At 37.9% G+C, this 22,120-nt stretch overlaps 1 protein-coding gene across 13 annotated transcripts in view; it reads left to right on the forward strand.

Moving 5' to 3' along the window:
- LOC133657486 (regulating synaptic membrane exocytosis protein 1-like) overlaps nucleotides 1-22,120 on the forward strand; it is a 273,490-nt gene that overhangs the window by 110,840 nt on the left and 140,530 nt on the right. For all 13 annotated transcript variants that reach the window (XM_062058859.1, XM_062058865.1, XM_062058868.1 and 10 more), the window contains exon 5: nucleotides 17,733-18,001. In XM_062058859.1, the coding sequence (XP_061914843.1) occupies nucleotides 17,733-18,001 (269 nt within the window). The remainder of the gene's footprint in view (nucleotides 1-17,732; nucleotides 18,002-22,120) is intronic.

The following is a 22,120-nucleotide window of genomic DNA, read 5'->3' on the forward strand; positions in this document are numbered from 1 at the left end:
AGCTCCTATTGGCTCTGCTGTAATCTGCCTTTTTTTCAAATGTTTATTTGATATTTAAAATGCAATAAAAAAAATTTAAAATTTAAATTGCGATTTAAACTATAAAGAATCATATCAAAGGATAAACATTTTTAACTTTTAACGATATATTTTAATATTGCACAGCACTACATTTTCTTTTCCACTTGTTCTTATTTGGGTCATTTTACCAAACAAACATATTTTGAGGACCGCATTACGCTAAAATGTATTATCTCAAGCACGCTCTAAACCAGGGGTGGGCAATTAATTTTTACCGGGGGCCGCATGAGCAACCCGAGCACTGCTGGAGGGCCACATCGACAATATTTCAATTAAATTTAGCTCAATATTATATTTTTGATATATACCGTAAGATAAATAATAATAATAATAATAATAATAATAATAATAATAATAATAATAATAATAATACTTTCATTTAACCTAACATAACTTTATACCAAAAGCACTGCTTTGGAAATCATTTGTACCCCTTTCAGAGATCACATTTAGTTCCCCTTAAACATCCTCATGTTGCACAATGAAATGTAAGCATAGGATGAAGTGTGCATTCCTGTAACTTTCTGTAGTAACAGCATTCCATGATTAATATAAATAAATTAACATTAATAATAAATGACAGTAAAATAAGCACACGTATGACTGAGGAGTCATAGTGTAACTTTGTGTGGTGTTTGAGTTGTCCGACTTTTTGTGTGGCCATAAACGCACCAGTGGTTTAGTGGTATGCGTGTTGGTGACAGATGACAAGTTGGTTTTGGCCTGGTTTGTACGGCAGAAAATGACTAGTTTTACTCATGTTTTTGGTGTGGTTATGGCCGAATATAAACAGTTTTGCTCAATAAAGTGATCAATATAAAACCTGTCCTCGAAGCATCTCGATAGACGTTACAATAATTGAACGGTGTTCAATTGAACGGTGTTGACGAACACCGTTAGGGCCGCTTGTTGTCACTGTCACTCAAAGTTGCATTGCAAAATTACACAGAATAAATGTGTTTATTTTGTTTAGAATTCAGATGGGATTTGATTTGGTGCGCGGCATATATTTGCTGTGCGCAGAGGACGCTTGAGCAGTGCGCAATTGCGCAGGCGCGCACCTTAGAGGGAACGTTGCTTGGCAGTCCATGTTTGTTGAAAAAACGGCATTCGTCATCAACTTTTCTCTTTTTAGCGTCCGGGTGTAAACCGTGCATCACTTGTCGTTGTGCACCTTCACTCACAGGTTACACACGGACATATGCCCATAAATAACACGTTTCAAAATAAAAGCAGCACAGTTGTATTGCGCGCACGACATAGATGTTTTTTCAACTTTATTTTGTCATTTGTGATTTCAGCTGTTCACATTCACTCACAATCACGCACGTGCATACGTCCACACGGAAGTAATACAAATAACGCTTTTCAAAACAAAAGCAGCACCGTTGTATTGCACACTCGACATAGATACTTTTTAAAATGTATTTTGTAATTTATGATTGGCCTCACGCGGGCCGGACAGGGACGCACAAAGGGCCGTATGTGGCCCGCGGGCTGCAGAATGCCCAGGCCCTACCTGGTAATTCCAATTTATTTTTAAAATATCCTCATATGTCGATCTGGCAGACGTTCACTTCCTCGCTCTGGCTGCAAGCAATCACATGCTGGATGTTTTCAACAAAGATATAGCGTCCCACATGAAGCAGTGTGTTTGTGTGTGTGTGTGTGTGTGTGTGTGTGTGTGTGTGTGTGTGTGTGTGTGTGTGTATATTTATGAACACATTCTCCCTCTTTCCCTGGTGGTGCTGGGGTGTTTGGCAGGATAAATATAGCCGCGGCGTCGGTGTAAAGCTGTTTTCTCCTCAGCTTTTGTAGCTTTAATCAAAAGCAATCTGGAGGAGGGATGTGAAGTAGAAGCAAAGTGAGTGGAGAGTAAGGATGGGGGAAAAGGGGCAGTGGGTATCGGTGTGTGTGGGGAGGGTGGTGGGACGTGGCAGACGGCAGAATGTTTTATTTTAACTCTCTTTAAATAGTCATTTGGGAGCGTTCACGAGTAATGAGAACCCTGGTGACTGGAGAAGAGTGACTGACTAACCTTCCATGGCTCTCCTCCTGCATCCTCCGTGTGTCTGTGTTTCACGGCCAGCCTCACTTCTTCCGTCATCGACTCTTATGACTACAACTGTGTTAATGCCGCAGGGCCTTCGTGCTGCGCTCCCTCTTTCACACAGTGATTCATCATATCTATTCTGGGATGGAACTGCATCTCTCATCAATATCAACTGTCAATTCTGCAACTAATAGTTACATTTACAATTGATCGGTCTCCTGTTTGTTTTTTTAGTGAATGAAATGGTTTCGAAAATTAAACACGCCCCAATTCCCAAAGGCGAGCATTGCTTAACATATTGTTTGTGAGTGGCTAAAACCATTTAAATGTCAGACGATGTGAGAATAATTAGTGAAGCTTAAAATCTAAAAAATATTTAAAAAATAATCAAAATGTCAATCAATCAATGTTTATTTATATAGCCCTAAATCACAAGTGTCTCAAAGGGCTGCACAAGCCACAACGACATCCTCGGTACAGAAGGGCAAAGAAGGGCAAAGAAAAACTCACAACCCAGTGGGATGTCAATATGAATGACTATGAGAAACCTTGGAGAGGACCCTCTAGGGGAGACCGGATGCAATGGACGTCGAGTGGGTCTAGCATAATATTGTGAATGTCCAGTCCATAGTGGATCTAACATAATAGTGAGAGTCCAATCCATAGTGGGGCCAGCAGGAGACCATCCAGAGCAGAGACGGTAAGCAGCGCAGAGATGTCCCTAACCGATGCACAGGCGAGCGGTCCACCCCGGGTCCCGACTTCGTAACTGCATAATAATTTCTACACTTTCTTTTTTGTCTGTATTAAATCTTGTGGTTGCTTAAATGTTTCCAGGCATGTGAAATGTTTGTGTCAAAATATCACTTCCGCGTTTTTTGTACGAAATATTGATAAAAATGTGTGTAACGCTGGCCTCAGCCGCAGGTACTCTGTGTTCCTGCTCAGTGGCCTTGTGGTTAGAGTGTCCGCCCTGAGACTGGAAGGTCGTGAGTTCGAACCCACGGCCGAGTCATACCAAAGACCATAAAAATGGGACCCATTACCTCCCTGCTTGGCACTCAGCATCAACGGTTGGAATTGGGGGTTACATCACCAAAATGATTCCCGAGCACGGCCACCGCTGCTGCTCACTGCTCACTGCTCCCCTCACCTCCCAGGGGGTGATCATGGGGATGGGTCAAATGCAGAGGATAATATCACTAAACCTCGTGTGTGTGTGACAATCATTGGTACTTTAACTTTAACTTCCTCTTGCCTAAACGTTGCACTGATTTGCAGGAGGGGGCGACAATCAGGGGCACCCAAACAAGCTCGTTAGTTAGCATTATCTCGCAAGCTTACTTGTTGTCACCTGCGTTTGCTCTCGGAGTCACAACGTTGACGGCTTTCTACTTTTCTGCTAATCATATTAGGATGAATACAGTACAAACACGGTTAGTTCCAAACCAGTTGTAGTTCTACAGCATGTATTAGTAGCCAGCGAAAAGGTACATTTTTGACGTGACGGATGTTAACAGAGGTCCCAACACCGGAAGTACTGTATATTACCTGAGGGCCCGTTGCTACAGGATAGAGTTGCCAAATGGGAAACTTTTTTCTGAGCAGGATAGAGTTGCCAAATGGGAAACTTTTTTCTGAGTTCTTTGCATGCATGTCATATAATTTTACATTAGATTTTCAATGATAATAATGTTACTAAATGACCTACTAAAAAAATAATGATGTGGTACATTATGTGGGACATGTAAGTGTCAAAAAGACAGCCAAAACAGGTTGGTAGATGAAAATAAATCTGAAGGTAAAATATAGTGTAGAAATGCCTCCAATTGCAGGAAATATAGTCTTGATTTTCAAAATTGTCTTTAAGTGCTTGGGTGGCAGGACTTTGTGCTGATAGAAAAAGTTTCCTCTTTTTTTCGTCAGTTTTCCTCTTTTTTTCTCAATGTTGTTAGAAACAGAACTGATCATTACCTCCGCCTGGAGGTGATGTCCGTTTGTTACATAGATTTTTATGAACATTTCAGGAAATATCCAACATGTGAAAAGGAGCAAGTGATTAGATATTTTTGGTGATCTGTATAATTTCTACTGCGTTACATTTATGTTGATAAGCTGAACTTATTTGTGTGTATGCTCGTGTCCACGCCTCCACCCACAGAGACAAAGAGGGTTTAGTTCATGTGGCTGGAGAACAAACTCATGCAGGTGCTGAGCGAGTGAACCCTCTTGCAACCTGTTTAGAAGTGACAGAAAAACAAAACAAACACCCACGGATTTGATAATTTCATTTATCCCTCAAAATGCTGGGGTTTGGTTGTGTATTTGTCTGTTTGATAGTTAGCAACATAGCTCAAAAAGTGATAAGCGAAATTTGATGTCAAAAATGGTATAAAGAGCAAGTGATTATATTTTGGGGGTAATCCGGATCACTATTTTACTATTGGGTGATAGGTCCTTGCGGAGGTCTGTGCTTTCTAATTTATTATTTTAATTTATTCATATAATCTCACTTCATTAGGCACCTTTGCAAAATCAAATGAGACACAATTCATTCTATTTACCGATTGTAATGTAATTAGTAGTTGTACTCAGGGGCGCCGAAAAGGGGGGGTAAAGGAGACGGATTCTAGGGGCCCATGATGGAGGGGGGCTCAGAGAGGCCCCTAATGATGATGAAATTATAATGTTGCCGCTGTGTTGGGGGCCCTGTAAAGATTATTTTCATGGGGCCCAAAATCCCTAGTGGTGCCCCTGGTTGTACTCATCATGATACGATACACAGGCATTAGCCCAGTGGTGCCTATCTCCTCTCCGGGCTGGCAGGGTTTTGCTGGATGGCCGTTGTTCGTTCTCCTGAACCGACGCCCTTGAATTTGATTTTTGTTTTAAGTACCACCTGTGTGTCCAGTTGCCCTCTCTACCATGCTCTTAAAGGAGTTGGTGGGCCTACCGGTTTAGTCGCCACTGGCCCGACCCTACATCAGGTAGTATTGGGTTACAGGCAGTGTTTGTAATAACGCCGTTACTTTTACTAATAACAATTAATACAATGAATTACTTTTAGGTTTGTTACAACGCTGTCAGCTAATAGCTTAATCTAACGTGTGGTTTTATTTATGTCAACAAGTGCAGCAAATTCAATCATGAAAGCAACAAGCAGCACTGCACTAAAATGAACTTGATATCAAATAGAAGAGGCAACATCACACTGTGACACAGCAGACAACAACATACACAATGGGAATAATGAACGACAAATCAATGATTGAAGTGACAAACTTGCCATCCATACAATACACAGTATGTACACAAGAAAATATGACAGCCATTGAAGAACATTCAGTCAATTTATTAAGCAGAGGTGAAAAGATTCAAAAGAGCTTGCGTCAGAGATGACAAACTGCCGCTGCTAACGCCTAAAGCTATCAAACACAGCTCCGTTGAATCCCTTGTTGACGTCACATGTCACTTGGCAACAGGCCCCGTCCTTTTAAACGCACACTGTGCGCAATACTGCAAACTGCAAATGCCAGATATTTGAAGGTTTTTTAAAGTAATGCATTTATTACTTTCCCTAGTAATTAAGTACATTTATTTAAGAATAATCCCGTCAGAAATTAATTTACTTTTTTGGTAAAGTAATTTGTAGTTAATTACTTTTTAAAAGTACATTTCAGAACACTGGTTACAGGTTACCAATAGCAAGTCTCCTGAAGTGATCTTAAAAAAAAAAAAATTTCAGGAGAAAGTGAAAGTTGCAAAAAATATTTGTGAGGTTCCCTTTGTGTTGTTCTAAATCAGGGATGTCCAAAGTGCGGCCCGGGGGCCATTTGCGGCCCACAGGTAATTTTTTAACGGCCCCACGGCACATTCTAAAAATACGATAAAAATAAATAAAAAACATAAAAAGTAGTATAAAAGAGTAACAGGTGACAACAAAAGGTTGCTATGTTGACTCTAATAACACTAAGTTGTCACGCAGGCTGTTTCTTTCTTTAAAACATAATCATGAATCAAAAACAATGTTATGATGACCTATTCAAGGCTCCAATTAGGTCACATTAAATATTCCACTTTGAGATATTTTTGGGGGAAAATGGTGCATATTTTGTGTTTGCCATAAAAAAAAACTATGTTTTTTTTTTTTTTTTAAAGAAGGGCCTAAAATGAACAAGCAAGGAACATAATAAACAACAATACAAGTTATAATTGATGGATAGATCTGTAGTTGATCTTGAGACTATTGGTTAACAGTTTTTAAAAAAATTACGATTTATTTTTTAACACTTTACTGAGCAGGACCCTTTTGGATCCCCAATCATTTTAGTGGGACTTTTTTTTTTTTTAAGTGTCATTGCTCAAAAAATAATAATAAGTTAAAATCAATGTTGTTATGAGTTATGTTATGTTATGAGCTCCAATTATTATATAATCTGAAATGTTCCACTTTAAAATTTTATTGGGGGAAAATATTTCATATTTTGTGTTTTTTTCCATAAAAAACTGGGTTTTCTTTGACAAAAAGGGCATACAACTTCAATCCAAAAAAAAAACCCGTTATATTGACAGATATACCTAATGTTGATCTAGATATTTAAACTTTGAATAATAATAATAATAATACTAATACTAAATAATGATAATTTTTTATTTTTTTTAACCTAAACCCTTTGGAGTCCCCGGTATCAAGCCTGAGCGGAGGCCTAAATGTATATTTTTTATACATATATTGTATTGGTTTTTAAAATAAAAAATATCAAAATGGCCCCCGCTTGCTTTGATTTTTCAGTGTGCGGCCCTCAGTGGAAAAAGTTTGGACACCCCTGTTCTAAATGGAAATGTGTTAAATAATTAGTAATTAATGATTAAATAAAGAAAAACACATTCACATGTTGTCCACTGAGCATCTTGCTAACATGATACACAAACAGATAATCACAAATACAAAAATGTAGCAAAATAGTGCACAAGTGTTTTTACATTCACCCTTGCTCCTGATGGGTGCTGGTTAGCGCCTTGCATGGCAGCTCCCGCCATCAGTGTGTGAATGTGTGTGTGAATGGGTGAATGTGGAAATACTCTCAAAGCACTTTGAGTACCTCGAAGGTAGAAAAGTGCTATACAAGTATAACCCATTTATCATTTATTACATTAAAGCTAACCGGTGAATTTTTTTAAAACCCTGAACATTGAAGCTGAAATAGGACTTGCAATGCTTTTTTCAAATTATATATTTTCCTTAAGTCTTCAACCAACAAAATCATTCCAAAGGTTTCTGAAGCGAGAGGGTCTGTGATGTATGGGTCGTTATGGTAATCATAGGCGCTGCTTCATAGCGGTTTTAAGAAGACGAGAGGTGGGGTCTGTTTGCAGAGCAGGCAACAAACGCTATTTTATGTGTAGGACAGACTCGTAAACAAGCTTTCTTCCACTAGGTTCTGCCGAAAATGTTAAATGTTTACACTTTTCTTTCATGTTTTGTCATGTTTGTCGTATTTCTGCTTTGTTTTTACTTGATTGTAAAACATGTCGAGGAAGTCGTCTGGGATGTAAATAAGGGATGTTCATATAATCTTAATATTCAATGTTATATTGTCCAAGGTTCATATTGTACATCCCACAGCCTTCATTCACGTAGATTATGGGTGTCTTCTATCCATCCATTTTTTACTGCTTGTCCCTCTCTGGGTCGCGGGTTGGCTGGAGCCTATCCCAGCTGCACTCGGGTGGAATGCGGGGTACAACCTGGACAAGTCGCCACCTCATCGCAGGGCCAACACAGATAGACAGACAACATTCACACTCACATTCACACACAAGAGCCAATTTAGTGCCACCAATCAACTTATCCCCAGGTGCATGTCTTTGGAGGTGGGAGGAAGCTGGAGTACCCGGAGGGAACCCACGCAGTCACGGGGAGAACATTTTATTCAGTAAAAATGTGCAAAATTCCATTCCTTATTTGTGGTGGCCTGTCATGAAATGTCTATCATTCTATCATTCATTATTGTGTGAGTTTTTGTATTATTACCCTGTTGTATGCTTACTTACTTTTTTTACGGCAATTTAGGCACCTTTAATTTCATTGTACCAGTTACAATGACAATATGCATTCTATTTCATTCTTCTAAAGAAACCTCCACATATTTAAAGCTAGAGGAAAAAAAGGGACCCAAGCTCATACAGCAGATTGTATGATAGATTCACAGCTACAATAACAATGAACTCAACAATAAATTCACCCAATGTGACCAGCTGTAATCGGTGATATTTCTACCTGAATAAATGCTTCTGATATTATGTACATTACATGTTGTACAAGGTAATGGTCTTCATATTGCTGCATGACAATGTTTTATTCTTCTCTATTAATTTAATAAATGTAATATTGAGCCTGCTAATCTTTCTGTAATTGAGGACTCGACCAGAACATGTTATAAAATAATTTACACAACATTTCAGCCAGCCAGAAAGATCCCCCCTCCACTCCACCCGCCCTCATATTCCTCAACTGATATACGACCACTTGTTAAGGTGCAAATATCAAGTCATTGTATGATTTGCTATGATGCATATATTCTTTGAAAAGACACAAAAATGTGAATATACATTTAAAATAAATCTGTTATTATTAAGTATAATATAAACATATACTTTTTTTCTTACATAATATCATTTGTTCTATTTAAAATTTTGCTGCTTATTGTACAATGTACTTTGTTGATGATTTTATTTTTTTAATTATTTTATTTTTTTTAGAGATTTCTGCAAACATTTTAGTCACTCTTTCTTTGATAAAAAGGACTGACAACAAATCTGGCATCTATTTCTGGTGTTTTTGTAGACTGTACTCATGTTTAGAGACTGTTTAGTTACTTCTGTAGTACCATGTCTGTGACGAAAAGCAAGCTGCAGAGAGCCTGACGTCACTTTGCGTTGCTGGGAGCCTTTCTCTCATTAAAAACCGCCTGTGTCATCTTAAATTGTGAAGATCGCCGTCCGCGGGTATATTTCGAATATATTAAAGTACGTCCACAGGGCGGAAACGCTGCCTCCTCTTCAGACAACCTCATGCATATAGCTTACAACATCACAAGATCGGTTTCGAGAGCACTGTTGCGGTGATTAAAGTAAGTCTTTTTCCAGCCAAATTTTCGGTGCATCACGAGTCAATAGTGCGCAAATATTAAACTTTATATGGCCATTCGTACTGTAACTACCTGCTGGTGTTAATGTCTATGTTAGTGTGTATGTGAACACACCGTGTCGGTGGAGAATGAACAAGTGTTGTGTGTCTAGGAGTGAAGCACGGATGCAGACGTGTGTGCATGGAGGAAATACTTGTTGGAATTAGGCCCGTTGTTATCATAGAATTGGCCATAAAAGCTAAAAAGAGCATCAGACTTTGTTTGTTTTCTTCTGGACGCTACAATACATTATATTACTTTATTTTGTTTGGTGTTGTGGCTAATAGAAAGCCGTATATTAAAGAGAAACCCTAAATGTAGTTAAACCAGATGTATAGCATAGCGCTTTTATTTTGAAGCCGTAAAAGTGTGTGATTGTTTTGAGAAAGTGTCTTGACATGTTTTAATGTTGGATCGACTGTTTGCAATAAAAAAAAGTCTCCTTTCCACATCCTGCCAACAGTCTTTCATTTCTGTTGAGCTTTTATGTCATCTTCCTTACTAAAACAGTTACAGTAACAATCTAAATGTTATGTTATCCCTGCACCTTAACGTAATCTGAACATGGAAGTGAAGCACCACCCACCTCTGAACGACACACGCAGCATGTGTTTGCTGCAGGGATGTCGCCTCTTCTCACAGTGAAAAGTAGTCCTTTCTTGTCGGGAGAACAACTTGCCCTGACTTTGAATCTGTTATTTCCATAAAGTAAACTTTCTTTTGTCCATTTCTGCGTGCTTGTGGCTTATCAGTAGCAAGTGAACTGCAGCCAAGTTCCCTCCCTACGGCATGGCCCGAGTGTCACAAAGGAAGTGTTTGCGTTAATCGCCCGTTAAAAAAAATTAGTGCCATTATTGAAATGTATAGTTAATGTGTTATTATCACGTTAACTTCGACAGCCCTAGTTCCAACACATTGCATGTACTGGAGTTTACCATTATTTTAGTAAAGATTGCCGGATAATTATTCAGCACAGCCTTTAGGAGTGATTCTTGTTGGTAAATGATTATCAGACATCTCTGCATCTCCATCAGCGTAAAACAAAGGAAGTGATTAATTTAAAGTGTGGAACAAGGACTCATTTCATTGGTTAGAGTGTTAGACAGTGGTGACTGCTACTAAGGGGCAAAAGTGACAATTGGCCAAAATTTGTGGGGACGTTGTAACGATTGGACAAAGTTGTGAGCTGCATAATTTGGTTGGATTGAATTTGCAGGATTGCTAAATCCTGGGGGATCTGATGTCTCCCAGCTACCCTGTTAAGGATAACATAGACCAGTGTTTCTTAGCCATAGGGCCGGGGCCAAAAGCACGTCCAAGACAATATCTGTTTCTCAGCTGTGGTTCGTATGGGCCGCAGTGGTACTCAGTTCTTCTCCACCTGTGTCAGTAATGACAATATCAAACAAACAGAAGAAGTCTGCAGCTAAAGTCACAGAGAAAATTATGAAAAAGTGGTGAAGCTGTATTTTTATTTGCACTTAAATTAGATTTACAGTTTATTTAAGCTATGTATATATCCATCCATCCATTTCTACTGCTTGTCCCAATATATATTAGGACTGTCAAGTGATTTGTTTTTTTAATAAGATTAATCACACTCTAAACCTGTGATTAATCATGATTAATCACGGGTTATTATTTGCTTGCATGAATATAATTTGCTGAAGAAAATACCCCAATATTTGGGTACAAAGGCAATTTGCTAGTCAGAATGCCATACAGGAATGTTTTTAAATGTTTTAATGAACTGCAAATCATCGATTTGCTCAAAATATTGGTGAAAATATGTACAGTAAAAATTAAGTGCACATTTTCAAAGTCTTTGTAGTTTGCAATTATCTTGCAAACAAGGTACAGTTACTAATCGATATTGTAGAAAAATGCTTATAAACAACATAACAAAGTGCACCATTTACTCTTCTTTAGTTTAAACAGCTGTTGAAACAAACAAGCTTGTTTACCTTTTTCAGATGACAATGCTGATCTTTTTTTTTGTTACAATGCGACTCCAGCTCGTTGTGATTACTTACAGATGTCCAATGTTCGTTCTCCAGGCAGCAAAATAAATTCACATTCAGTCCGTAGTTGCAAGTTGATGCTCTTGTTTGTGTAGTATAGTTGGTTTATCCTTGCTGTAATTGTGCCTCTCTAAAGTATTGTACGACAAATGTGGTGATATGAATGACATCTTCCTGCAGGACTTGGTCTTCACACATGTCAGATGTCCTGCATGTGGTGGCTGTACGTTTAGCAAAGGCATATGTTTAACTTAACTGTGCTACTTTTGTCGACAACATTGAGTCAGCAAACTTTGCCAGCGTAGCGTTCTCCTCTGCTTCTTGTCAATGTAGCTAGCATTCATGCTAGCATGTAGCTATCGGAGCGAGCAGAGCAGCAACACCAGCTGACTGGCAGCAGCCGTCACTGCCCGATGGGGAAGCTGACTGCTGCTTGCATTCACCTCATAGTCTCCAAGACACAAAAAGGTCTCCAAGACACAGAAAAGTCTCCAATATCACAGAGAAAGGATGAAATAGCCTCTGTGTTTTTTCCTGACCTAACGTATATTCCGCTCTATCCCGGTATTGAGCACTTTATAATGGATAAACCACAGAAACCTTGACTATATATATATATATTTATATATATATATATATATATATATATATATATATATATATATATATATATATATATATATATATATATATATATATATATATATATATACATATATATACACATTGATGTACATATATATATACATATGTATAGTATATATATATATACATATATATATACAGTATATATATATATATATATATTTACACACACATATACATATAGTATATATACATACATATATATATACAGTATATATATATATATATATACACACATATACATATATATATATACAGTATATATATATATATATATATATATATATATATATATATATATATATATATATATATATATATATAAATATGTATATATATATATATATACATATGCATATATATATACATATACATACATATATATATATATATATATATATATATATATATATATATATATATACAAACCCTGTTTCCATATGAGTTGGGAAATTGTGTTAGATGTAAATATAAACGGAATACAATGATTTGCAAATCCTTTTCAACACATATTCAATTGAATGCACTACAAAGACAAGATATTTGATCTTCAAACTCATAAACTTTATTTTTTTTTGCAAATAATAATTAACTTAGAATTTCATGGCTGCAACACGTGCCAAAGTAGTTGGGAAAGGAAATGTTCACCACTGTGTTACATGGCCTTTCCTTTTAACAACACTCAGTAATTGTTTGGGAACTGAGGAGACACATTTTTTAAGCTTCTCAGGTGGAATTCTTTCCCATTCTTGCTTGATGTACAGCTTAAGTTGTTCAACAGTCTGGGGGTCTCCGTTGTGGTATTTTAGGCTTCATAATGCGCCACACATTTTCAATGGGAGACAGGTCTAGACTACAGGCAGGCCAGTAAAAGTTCACCTCCAGGCAGCTACAACCCTAAACTAACACCCTCCCCGGATTGCTAACAATCAAATGTAAACAATCAAATGCAGATACTTTTTCTTATGCCTTCTTGATCTCTCTCTCTCTCTCTCTCTCTCTCTCTCTCTATGTCCACTACTTGATGTCCATATCCTAACCCCCCCCCTCCACACCCCTGATTGTAAATAATGTAAATAATTCATTGTGATTATCTTGTGTGATGACTGTATTATGATGATAGTATATATGATAGTATATATCTGTATCATGAATCAATTTAAGTGGACCCCGACTTAAACAAGTTGAAAAACTTATTCGGGTGTTACCATTTAGCGGTCAATTGTACGGAATATGTACTTCACTGTGCAACCTACTAATAAAAGTCTCAATCAATCAATCAATCAAAACCCGCACTCTTTTACTATGAAGCCACGTTGATGTAACACGTGGCTTGGCATTGTCTTGCTGAAATAAGCAGGGGCGTCCATGGTAACGTTGCTTGGATGGCAACATATGTTGCTCCAAAACCTGTATGTACCTTTCAGCATTAATGGCGCCTTCACAGATGTGTAAGTTACCCATGTCTTGGGCACTAATACACCCCCATACCATCACAGATGCTGGCTTTTCAACTTTGCGCCTATAACAATCCGGATGGTTCTTTTCCTCTTTGGTCCGGAGGACACGACGTCCACAGTTTCCAAACACAATTTGAAATGTGGATTCGTCAGACCACAGAACACTTTTCCACTTTGTATCAGTCCATCTTAGATGAGCTCAGGCCCAGCGAAGCCGACGGCGTTTCTGGGTGTTGTTGATAAACGTTTTTCGCCTTGCATAGGAGAGTTTTAACTTGCATTTACAGATGTAGCGACCAACTGTAGTTACTGACAGTGGGTTTCTGAAGTGTTCCTGAGCCCATGTGGTGATATCCTTTACACACTGATGTCGCTTGTTGATGCAGTACAGCCTGAGGGATCGAAGGTCACAGGCTTAGCTGCTTACGTGCAGTGATTTCTCCAGATTCTCTGAACCCTTTGATGATATTACGGACCGTAGATGGTGAAATCCCTAAATTCCTTGCAAAATCTGGTTGAGAAAGGTTTTTCTTAAACTGTTCAACAATTTGCTCACGCATTTGTTGACAAAGTGGTGACCCTCACCCCATCCTTGTTTGTGAATGACTGAGCATTTCATGGAATCTACTTTTATACCCAATCATGGCACCCACCTGTTCCCAATTTGCCTGTTCACCTGTGGGATGTTCCAAATAAGTGTTTGATGAGCATTCCTCAACTTTATCAGTATTTATTGCCACCTTTCCCAACTTCTTTGTCACGTGTTGCTGGCATCAAATTCTAAAGTTAATGATTATTTGAAGAAAAAAAAAAAGTTTTATCAGTTTGAACATCAAATATGTTGTCTTTGTAGCATATTCAACTGAATATGGGTTGAAAATGATTTGCAAATCATTGTATTCCGTTTATATTTACATTTAACACAATTTCCCAACTCATATGGAAACAGGGTTTGTTTGTATTTATATATATATATATATATATATATATATATATATATATATATATATATATATATATATATATATATATATATATATATATATATATATATATACACACACACATGTACACATATGTATATTGGGGGGGTTGGGATTGTGGGGGCCCGGTTGCTGGTGGGGCGGTGCAATCTTTCCGTCCGGCTGCGGGAAGTTTCTGGACACTTAAGGGCGAGGCGTCTCGCCTTTCTCCCCATGCGGGGTGTGGTCTCTCGCTGGCTTGGGGGCTGGCTGTCCCCTGCTTCTCCCGTGCCTTGTCCTCTGCAGGGCGTGTCTGTTTATGACCTTCCGCTGGCCCTGCCGGGCGGCACAGTTACCCCTTCTCTTGGGCTCCTGTCGCTGGCCGGCATGACAACGTGGGACTGGTAGGCCCTTGTTCCCTGGGCATCGTGCCTGCTGCTTTGGGTTGGGCTCTCTGGGTGACTGGGGTTGCACTTTGGCTCCCGCACACACTGGGAGACAAATACCGTATTTTTCGGATTATAAGTCACAGTTTTTTTCATAGTTTGGCCGTGGGTGCAACATACAATATACTCCGGAGCGACTTATGTGTGAAATTAGTAACACATTACCGTAAAATATCAAATAGTATTATTGATCTCATTTGCGTAAGAGACGAAGCAAATGGCAGCAATCGTCACACACACGTCAGCAATCGTCACTCACACGTCAACCAATAAGAATTCGGCGGGGGAGGGTCATGGCAGAAGTGCATTGTGGGTCATGGGATGCTTACTGCTATATGCTACCGTATATGCTGCCGTAGCTATTAAAATGGATCACATCAACATTGGCAGTAACTTATAAAAACTGAGAAGGACTGAACAAAAATGGCACCGAAAAGGAAATCATATACTGCAGATTACAAGCTGGACGTAGTGAAATATGCAGCAGAGAACGGCAATCGAGCAGCAGAAAGAAAGGACATACCAGAGGCGACACCGGGGAGGAAGATTTCATCGGATTTAGCGATCGGGAGTGACAGATTGTTTGGTAAACGTATAGCATGTTCTATATGTTATAGTTATTTGAATGACTCTTGCCATGATGTGTTGCGTTAACATACCAGGCACGTTCTCAGTTGGTTATTTATGCCTCATATGGCGTACACTTATTCAGCCTGTTGTTCACTATTCTTTATTTATTCTTTATTCTTGGTGTTGGATTTTATCAAATACATTTCCCCCAAAAATGCAACTCATACTCCAGTGCGACGTATATATGTTTTTTTCCTTCTTTATTGTGCATTTTCGGCCGGTGCGACTTATAGTCCGAAAAATACGGTATATTGTACATACAAGTACACTTTGATTCTCACATACACACAATTATTCATACATATATACATACATACGTACATTCATTCATACATACATACACGCACACAATTGTACTTACCTACATACGCTCCTGCATACATACACAGATACAGTACATACATACACACTCACGGTACATACATCCACACGCACATTCACTGTACACGCATACATATACACATAAGGTACATATACAAGCACATATGCATGCATACATATACTCATGCATATAATCACGTTTCATCAAACATATAATAACGTTGTTCCTCTTGGGGAAACTGGGTGAAACACGGCACACTGACAAAGCTTAACCTATTGTTGCTATAACAATCTACAAGGTTAACACAGTTCGCTTCTCTTTCTTCTCCTGCTTTCTTTTGTAATTCAAGTTATCAATACATGTATGTATCGTTTAATTTGAAACAAGATTATTGTTGATAATAGAGATCATTATTATTATTATTCATTAACAATAGTACTATTTCTGTTATTTTTATTGCTCCATTTGTAATGCAATAATGTTCATTGTCATTTTTGTTATTAATATTTACTTCACTAACTGCTTGTCTGCTATCACTTTTCATATCATAATAGTACAGTACATATCGTATTCGCTGATGTTGTTCTGTTTTTGTTGTTGTTGTTTTTGCTGTTGTTGTTGTTGTCTCTTTGTCTTATCCCCCTCTTGTCCGCGCAATTTCCCCCTACTTCTTCTTTTTTTTTCTTCTTTCTATCCCCACCTGCTCCAGTCCGGCTGCGCCAAACATTAATATAAATACATTTAATAAAGTCAAATACAAATAAGGCAACAAAAGAATATGGGCATCTACATCAATAATATGATTTTTCTGAGTGGATGGACAGGACAAAAAAAATAAAAAGAATACTATCAAAATGAATTCAGTCTCCCTGTGGGTAAGATGCCTTATGACATCTCGCCGGCCAAATTGAAGATGTCGGCGGCCCGTAGTTTAGTCACCCCTGATCTACAGTGTACTGATTTCTCATTCCCATCTATGTACCATCTAACTTACCTCTTTCTTTTTTGATTATTTATTCTTCCAGAGGTGTAGCCAACAACAACACCATTACGTTTCCTATGAAATGTTTATTTAGTTATTTTTAAACAATAGCTACAATATTATTTATCTTTTTTAACATTCAAAGCAACTGAAGTAGCCCTGATCAGTGACTTGTACTTTAAAGTGCCGTTTGCAACTTGCATACGGTAACATTTTTAAAAGCAAAACATATAAGAAGAACACCACGCTTATGTTACCATTAGCGGTTTAACAGAACACATTTGTTTGACAATGGTCTACATTTTTAAAAATGTATTTAAAAAGTTTATATAACAAACATTTTTACCGGGCCGAATAAAATGATTGGTGTTTACAGCGAACACTCACCCGGTCTCGTCAAAACGTATGCGCAGGGACCGCGTGCACACATACAAAATCAGTCCAAGAGAAGCAACAGACAATTTGCAGTCATTTTGTTGTTATGATAGAATATACATTCAATGACAGCTAACACTAACTATCCGAATTGCTATTCTTAGCTAACAACATCTAAAGCTAACGTGTGTGCATGTGTTAAGTACGTACGTAATTACGTCATTACGTACGAGAAACCGTAAGAGGGGGGGATATAATGTGTAAAATACATTGTAAAGTTTACGCCCTCTAGGTAAATGTTGCAAACAGCCCCTTTAACATGCATTCTGTATATTACAGTACTGCTGTTTTTAAAAGTGCCCTTTTTTCTGTGTGGGGTTTGTATGTTCTCCACATGCCATTCTGATTTTCCCCTGGTACAATTTTTGGTTACAAACAAAAACATTATTTTCCATCCCTATACCAAGGTTCTAAAATGATTTGGTACCCACAAAACTTCACAGAATACAATCTGCTGCATATTGTACAAGTAAAGACTGAAGTGTCTTGATCTGTATTTGTGTAGGTGATCTGGGTTTGTAATAACTGCCGGAAACAACAGGAGATCCTAACCAAGCCGGGTGATTGGTTCACTGGTTCATCAGGAAAGCCTACAGCTCTTGGTTCGGCCATCAGTGAGCCATCTGTTTCCCTAGCCCCCGGTGATAAGAAGCTGCGCTCCCACTCCCAAGCCCCTCCGGGCTCCACATCATCCTTAGAACCAAACCCAGCCAGTGTACCAGGGAGCACAGCTGGAACAGATATCCGATCACAGAGCGAACCACCAAGAGACACGTAAGTTTGAAGCGACGCTATACTGACATAGACTCTTGACAATCCACACATTTTGTTTGTCCGACTTATTTTCTTTTTCAAGAAATTAACACCAACTGCAGTTTAAGATAGTAAAAAATGCTGAAGGTAACTGGAAAACCAGTGAAGTAGAATTTCATCTCTTTGCGTAAATGTAGTTTATTCGAGTCTCGTGCAATATGCATCTTTGCGTAGATATAATGGTTGTCTGAGCGATCAAAACACAGTCTTTTAAAGTTGTATTGTAATGGGTTGATAGCAATTTCATATGAGGACAAACCACCAACAATTTTTTTACGTCAGGCTTAAAGGCCTAAACTCACAACCTTGGCGTTCATCAACGATTCTACACATTCAGCTCTATGCTAGTTTGCAAGAATGTGAACTCACCAATCAATTCAACTCAGATTTCTGGGGAGACGATTTGATTCAGAAGTGTATTTTCAACCCAATTCTTGATTTTAACAGGTTCTCAATTCAAACCGATTTTTTGATTCCCGGTCAATACTCAAAGTCACCAGTTCCAGGAATAATTATATGTTTTCATAAGTTAGACCAGGGGTGGCCAGCCAGTCAAAAAACAAAGAGCCACATTTTTTACTGTTACCACAAAGAGTCACATCTTACACATGGGCACACATTAATATCACCCCATCCCTTCCTCACACACGCACGCACGCACGCACTCACACACATACAAACAAGCACACACACACACACACACACACACACACACACACACACACACACACACACACACACACACACACACACACACACACACACACACACACACACACACACGCACACACACACACACACTCACACAAACACTTTTGCTCAGGCAGAATTATTGTAAATGTCACACACTAACATGATAATGACAGAAATGGACTCCTACAGTACTAAGACCACAGGCCAGTCATTTTTAACACAAACAAATACAACCGAGTTTTAGGCGCTAAAGATTTATAACTTTCTAATGCGCTAATGACGTCTGACGTATAGTCAGATTGGCTTGCCGTTAAAAAAAACAACTCACCCTCTGTCAAGAACGTCCTGTGATCATCTTCATATTTTCGTTTTGCTGTGCATTTTTCCCTGAGAGCGAACTTGACACAACTTGTTTAATAGAGCTGCACAATATGAGAAAAAACCTTATTGCAATTTTTCCCTCCAAAATTGCAATTGCGATTCAATTTGAGATTTTGATATTTAATACATAAACGTGCTCAGTGGCCTTGTGGTTAGTGTCCGCCCAGAGACTGGAAGGTTGTGAGTTCAAACCCCGGCCGAGTCATACCAAAGACTATAAAATCGGGACCCATTACCTCCCTGCTTGGCACTCAGCATCAAGGGTTGGAATTGGGGGTTAAATCACCAAAAATTATTCCCGAGCGCGGCCACCGCTGCTGCTCATTGCTTCCCTCACCTCCCAGGGGGTGGTGGATGGGTCAAATGCAGAGGAAATATTTCACCACACCTAGTGTGTGACTATCGTTGGGACTGTATACTTCTTTTAACAAGTAAAAGAAGACGTGTTACTTTTACACTGTCAATCAACATATTCTTGTCTCCAGGTGCCACACATTAGAACAATATGCAATAATGTACTTTAAAATATATTTGACTTTATGCAGAAAAACTTGGAGTTTTGTCAACATCATGTTCTTAAACTATAGAAATAACTGATAAAAACTATACAGTGATCTTAATGCAATCATAATGTACAATAATAATGCAAGTTACTATTTAAAAGGATGTCAACTTTTATTTCAGGAATTGTTTACTTTAGTGCTGTAATTGGAAGGTAAATAACTTTGTTATCCTAAATTATGAAACAAACCAAAAAATAAAATTGACTCCCATTTCTGTAAGCAAAAATTTTACTTAAAAGAATATTGAACATCTTAAAGTGCATTTTGTTCAATAGGTCAGATGTCGTATTTTTGTATAATGCCATTTGTTCGTGTTATTGGGCGTGTATTTCTCATCCAATCTCAAACTGAAAAAATACCACAACAGAACGTTTGGCTGGGTAACCATATTTTTCCTCCTAATTTTTGTTACTTTGCAGCAAAATTCACTCGGGAGTCCCGAGTAGCGTGGCTGTCTGTGCTTCCTGTGCGTGTAAAGTTGAGGACCCACGCTCCGCCCAACAAGACTAAGACTGTGAATGAGTGAAAAAAGGGTTTACGGCCTTCAGCTAATTCTACTGTTAAGTAAACACGCTCAGGTGCTAAGAGCGATGCAAAGCGTGAGACATTTATCAACCTGTTTGAAGCGAGAGACAAACAAACACAAAGTTCATCAATTCTGATTAATGAACATGTCTGTCACTCAAATGCCGGTGCCATCAGGGAAAAACCAAAACGAAACCTCAGCCTCTTGCGTATATTTTCAAACCTCGATATCGATTCGTAAGAGCCACGTGAAAAGCCTCCCGAGCCACATGCGGCTCGGGAGGCATGGGTTGGCGAGGCTGAGGTAGACCAACAGCTTTGAGAAAGTGTTAAATTACTTTCAGTGTTTCCCATAAACTGCCAAGATACCTGTGGCGGTGGGGGCGTGGCTATGTGCGTGGCTATGGGCGTGGCCACCATTACATCATCAAGTAATTTGCATAATTTACTACAATTATATGATTTTCTCTAAAAGTTCAAAAAATGTATACTTACTAATTAATAATAACAGTTTTATTTTAAACGTCCATCCATCCATCCATCCATCCATTTTACAATATAATTACAACACTTTATATACATATTTATATACAGATTTGAACAATAAGTTATTCACTGAAATATATTTATTAATTGTGGTTCTTACAAAAAATATATCTTATAAAATATAAAAGCTAAAATGTCTCATAAAGCTCTGCCCCTTTAATTAGTGCATACTAAATAATTTAACTTTAGCCTACTACTAAAATCCATATTGTTTACCAGCAACATAAAGTGAAACAGAGGCAGAGGTGTCCTGCCACAGTCAGTAACAAATAAACAGAAAACAGTAGTGGTGGTAGATAGAAACAGAGTTTCATCAAACATCTGATCCACTGAACAAAGAGCTCCAAAAATCTTGAACTTTAGACTGCCATCAGTTTTACTCCCTACACTTAACCATGTGTTTCCTACTGCCTGCAGACTTTGCACCCTTTGTTATATACACATGTTGTGTTTCTAATATAAATACATTTAATAAAGTCAAATACAAATAAGGCAAGAAGAGAAGTATCCTACACTTCTCTTTTGTAAAGTAAATCTGAACAGCCGATATGGGCATCTACATCAACTATATGATTTGCCTGAGAAGCTGGAGAGGATTAAAAAAATATATATATATATAAATATATATATATATATATATATTTTTTTTTAATTTTTAATTTTTATTTTTTATTTGTGGTGGACGTAATTCTTTCGTGGCGGGCCGCCACAAATAAATGAATGTGTGTGAAACACTGACTTTAAAGAAAACGTATGTTCTAGAAATTGCAGCTTTTCATGGTTTTAACAAGTGATTCTGATATTATAAATACAAAGGCAAACTTGACAACGAGGTAACATCTCTATTTGCTTACCTTGCAATTCATTATCAGTTTAGCTCAGGGGTCACCAACCTTTTTGAAACCAAGGGCTACTTCTTGGGTACTGATTAATGCGAAGGGCTACCAGTTAGATACACACTTAAATAAATTGCCAGAAGTACCTTTAACTCTGTTATTATTAATAATTAATGATATTTATCTTTGTGGAAACACTGATCATCTTAATGATTTCTCACAATAAATATATATAGAAACAGATAAATATCAATATGCAACACTTTATTTTTATATTTTCTCTAAGTGCACATTTTTCAAATTGAACATTTTCAAATGATCACTTCTAAGACAGTCTTGTGAAATTACAATATCCCATTTAACTAGCTAGCCACAAACATTTTTTAACAAATCATGAATTACTTTGCACCATGTTTGTACAAATAATAACTCATGTAAAATACAAAAGTAAACTCTCAAATGTTTAAATCATGTCACACTTTGAACTGGACACCAAATCTGTTATCTGTTTCTTTGTCAGTTAGTGGGAAGCCTGG

The sequence above is a fragment of the Entelurus aequoreus genome, linkage group LG09 (genome assembly GCF_033978785.1).
Source record: "Entelurus aequoreus isolate RoL-2023_Sb linkage group LG09, RoL_Eaeq_v1.1, whole genome shotgun sequence".
Classification (NCBI taxonomy): Eukaryota; Metazoa; Chordata; class Actinopteri; order Syngnathiformes; family Syngnathidae; genus Entelurus; species Entelurus aequoreus.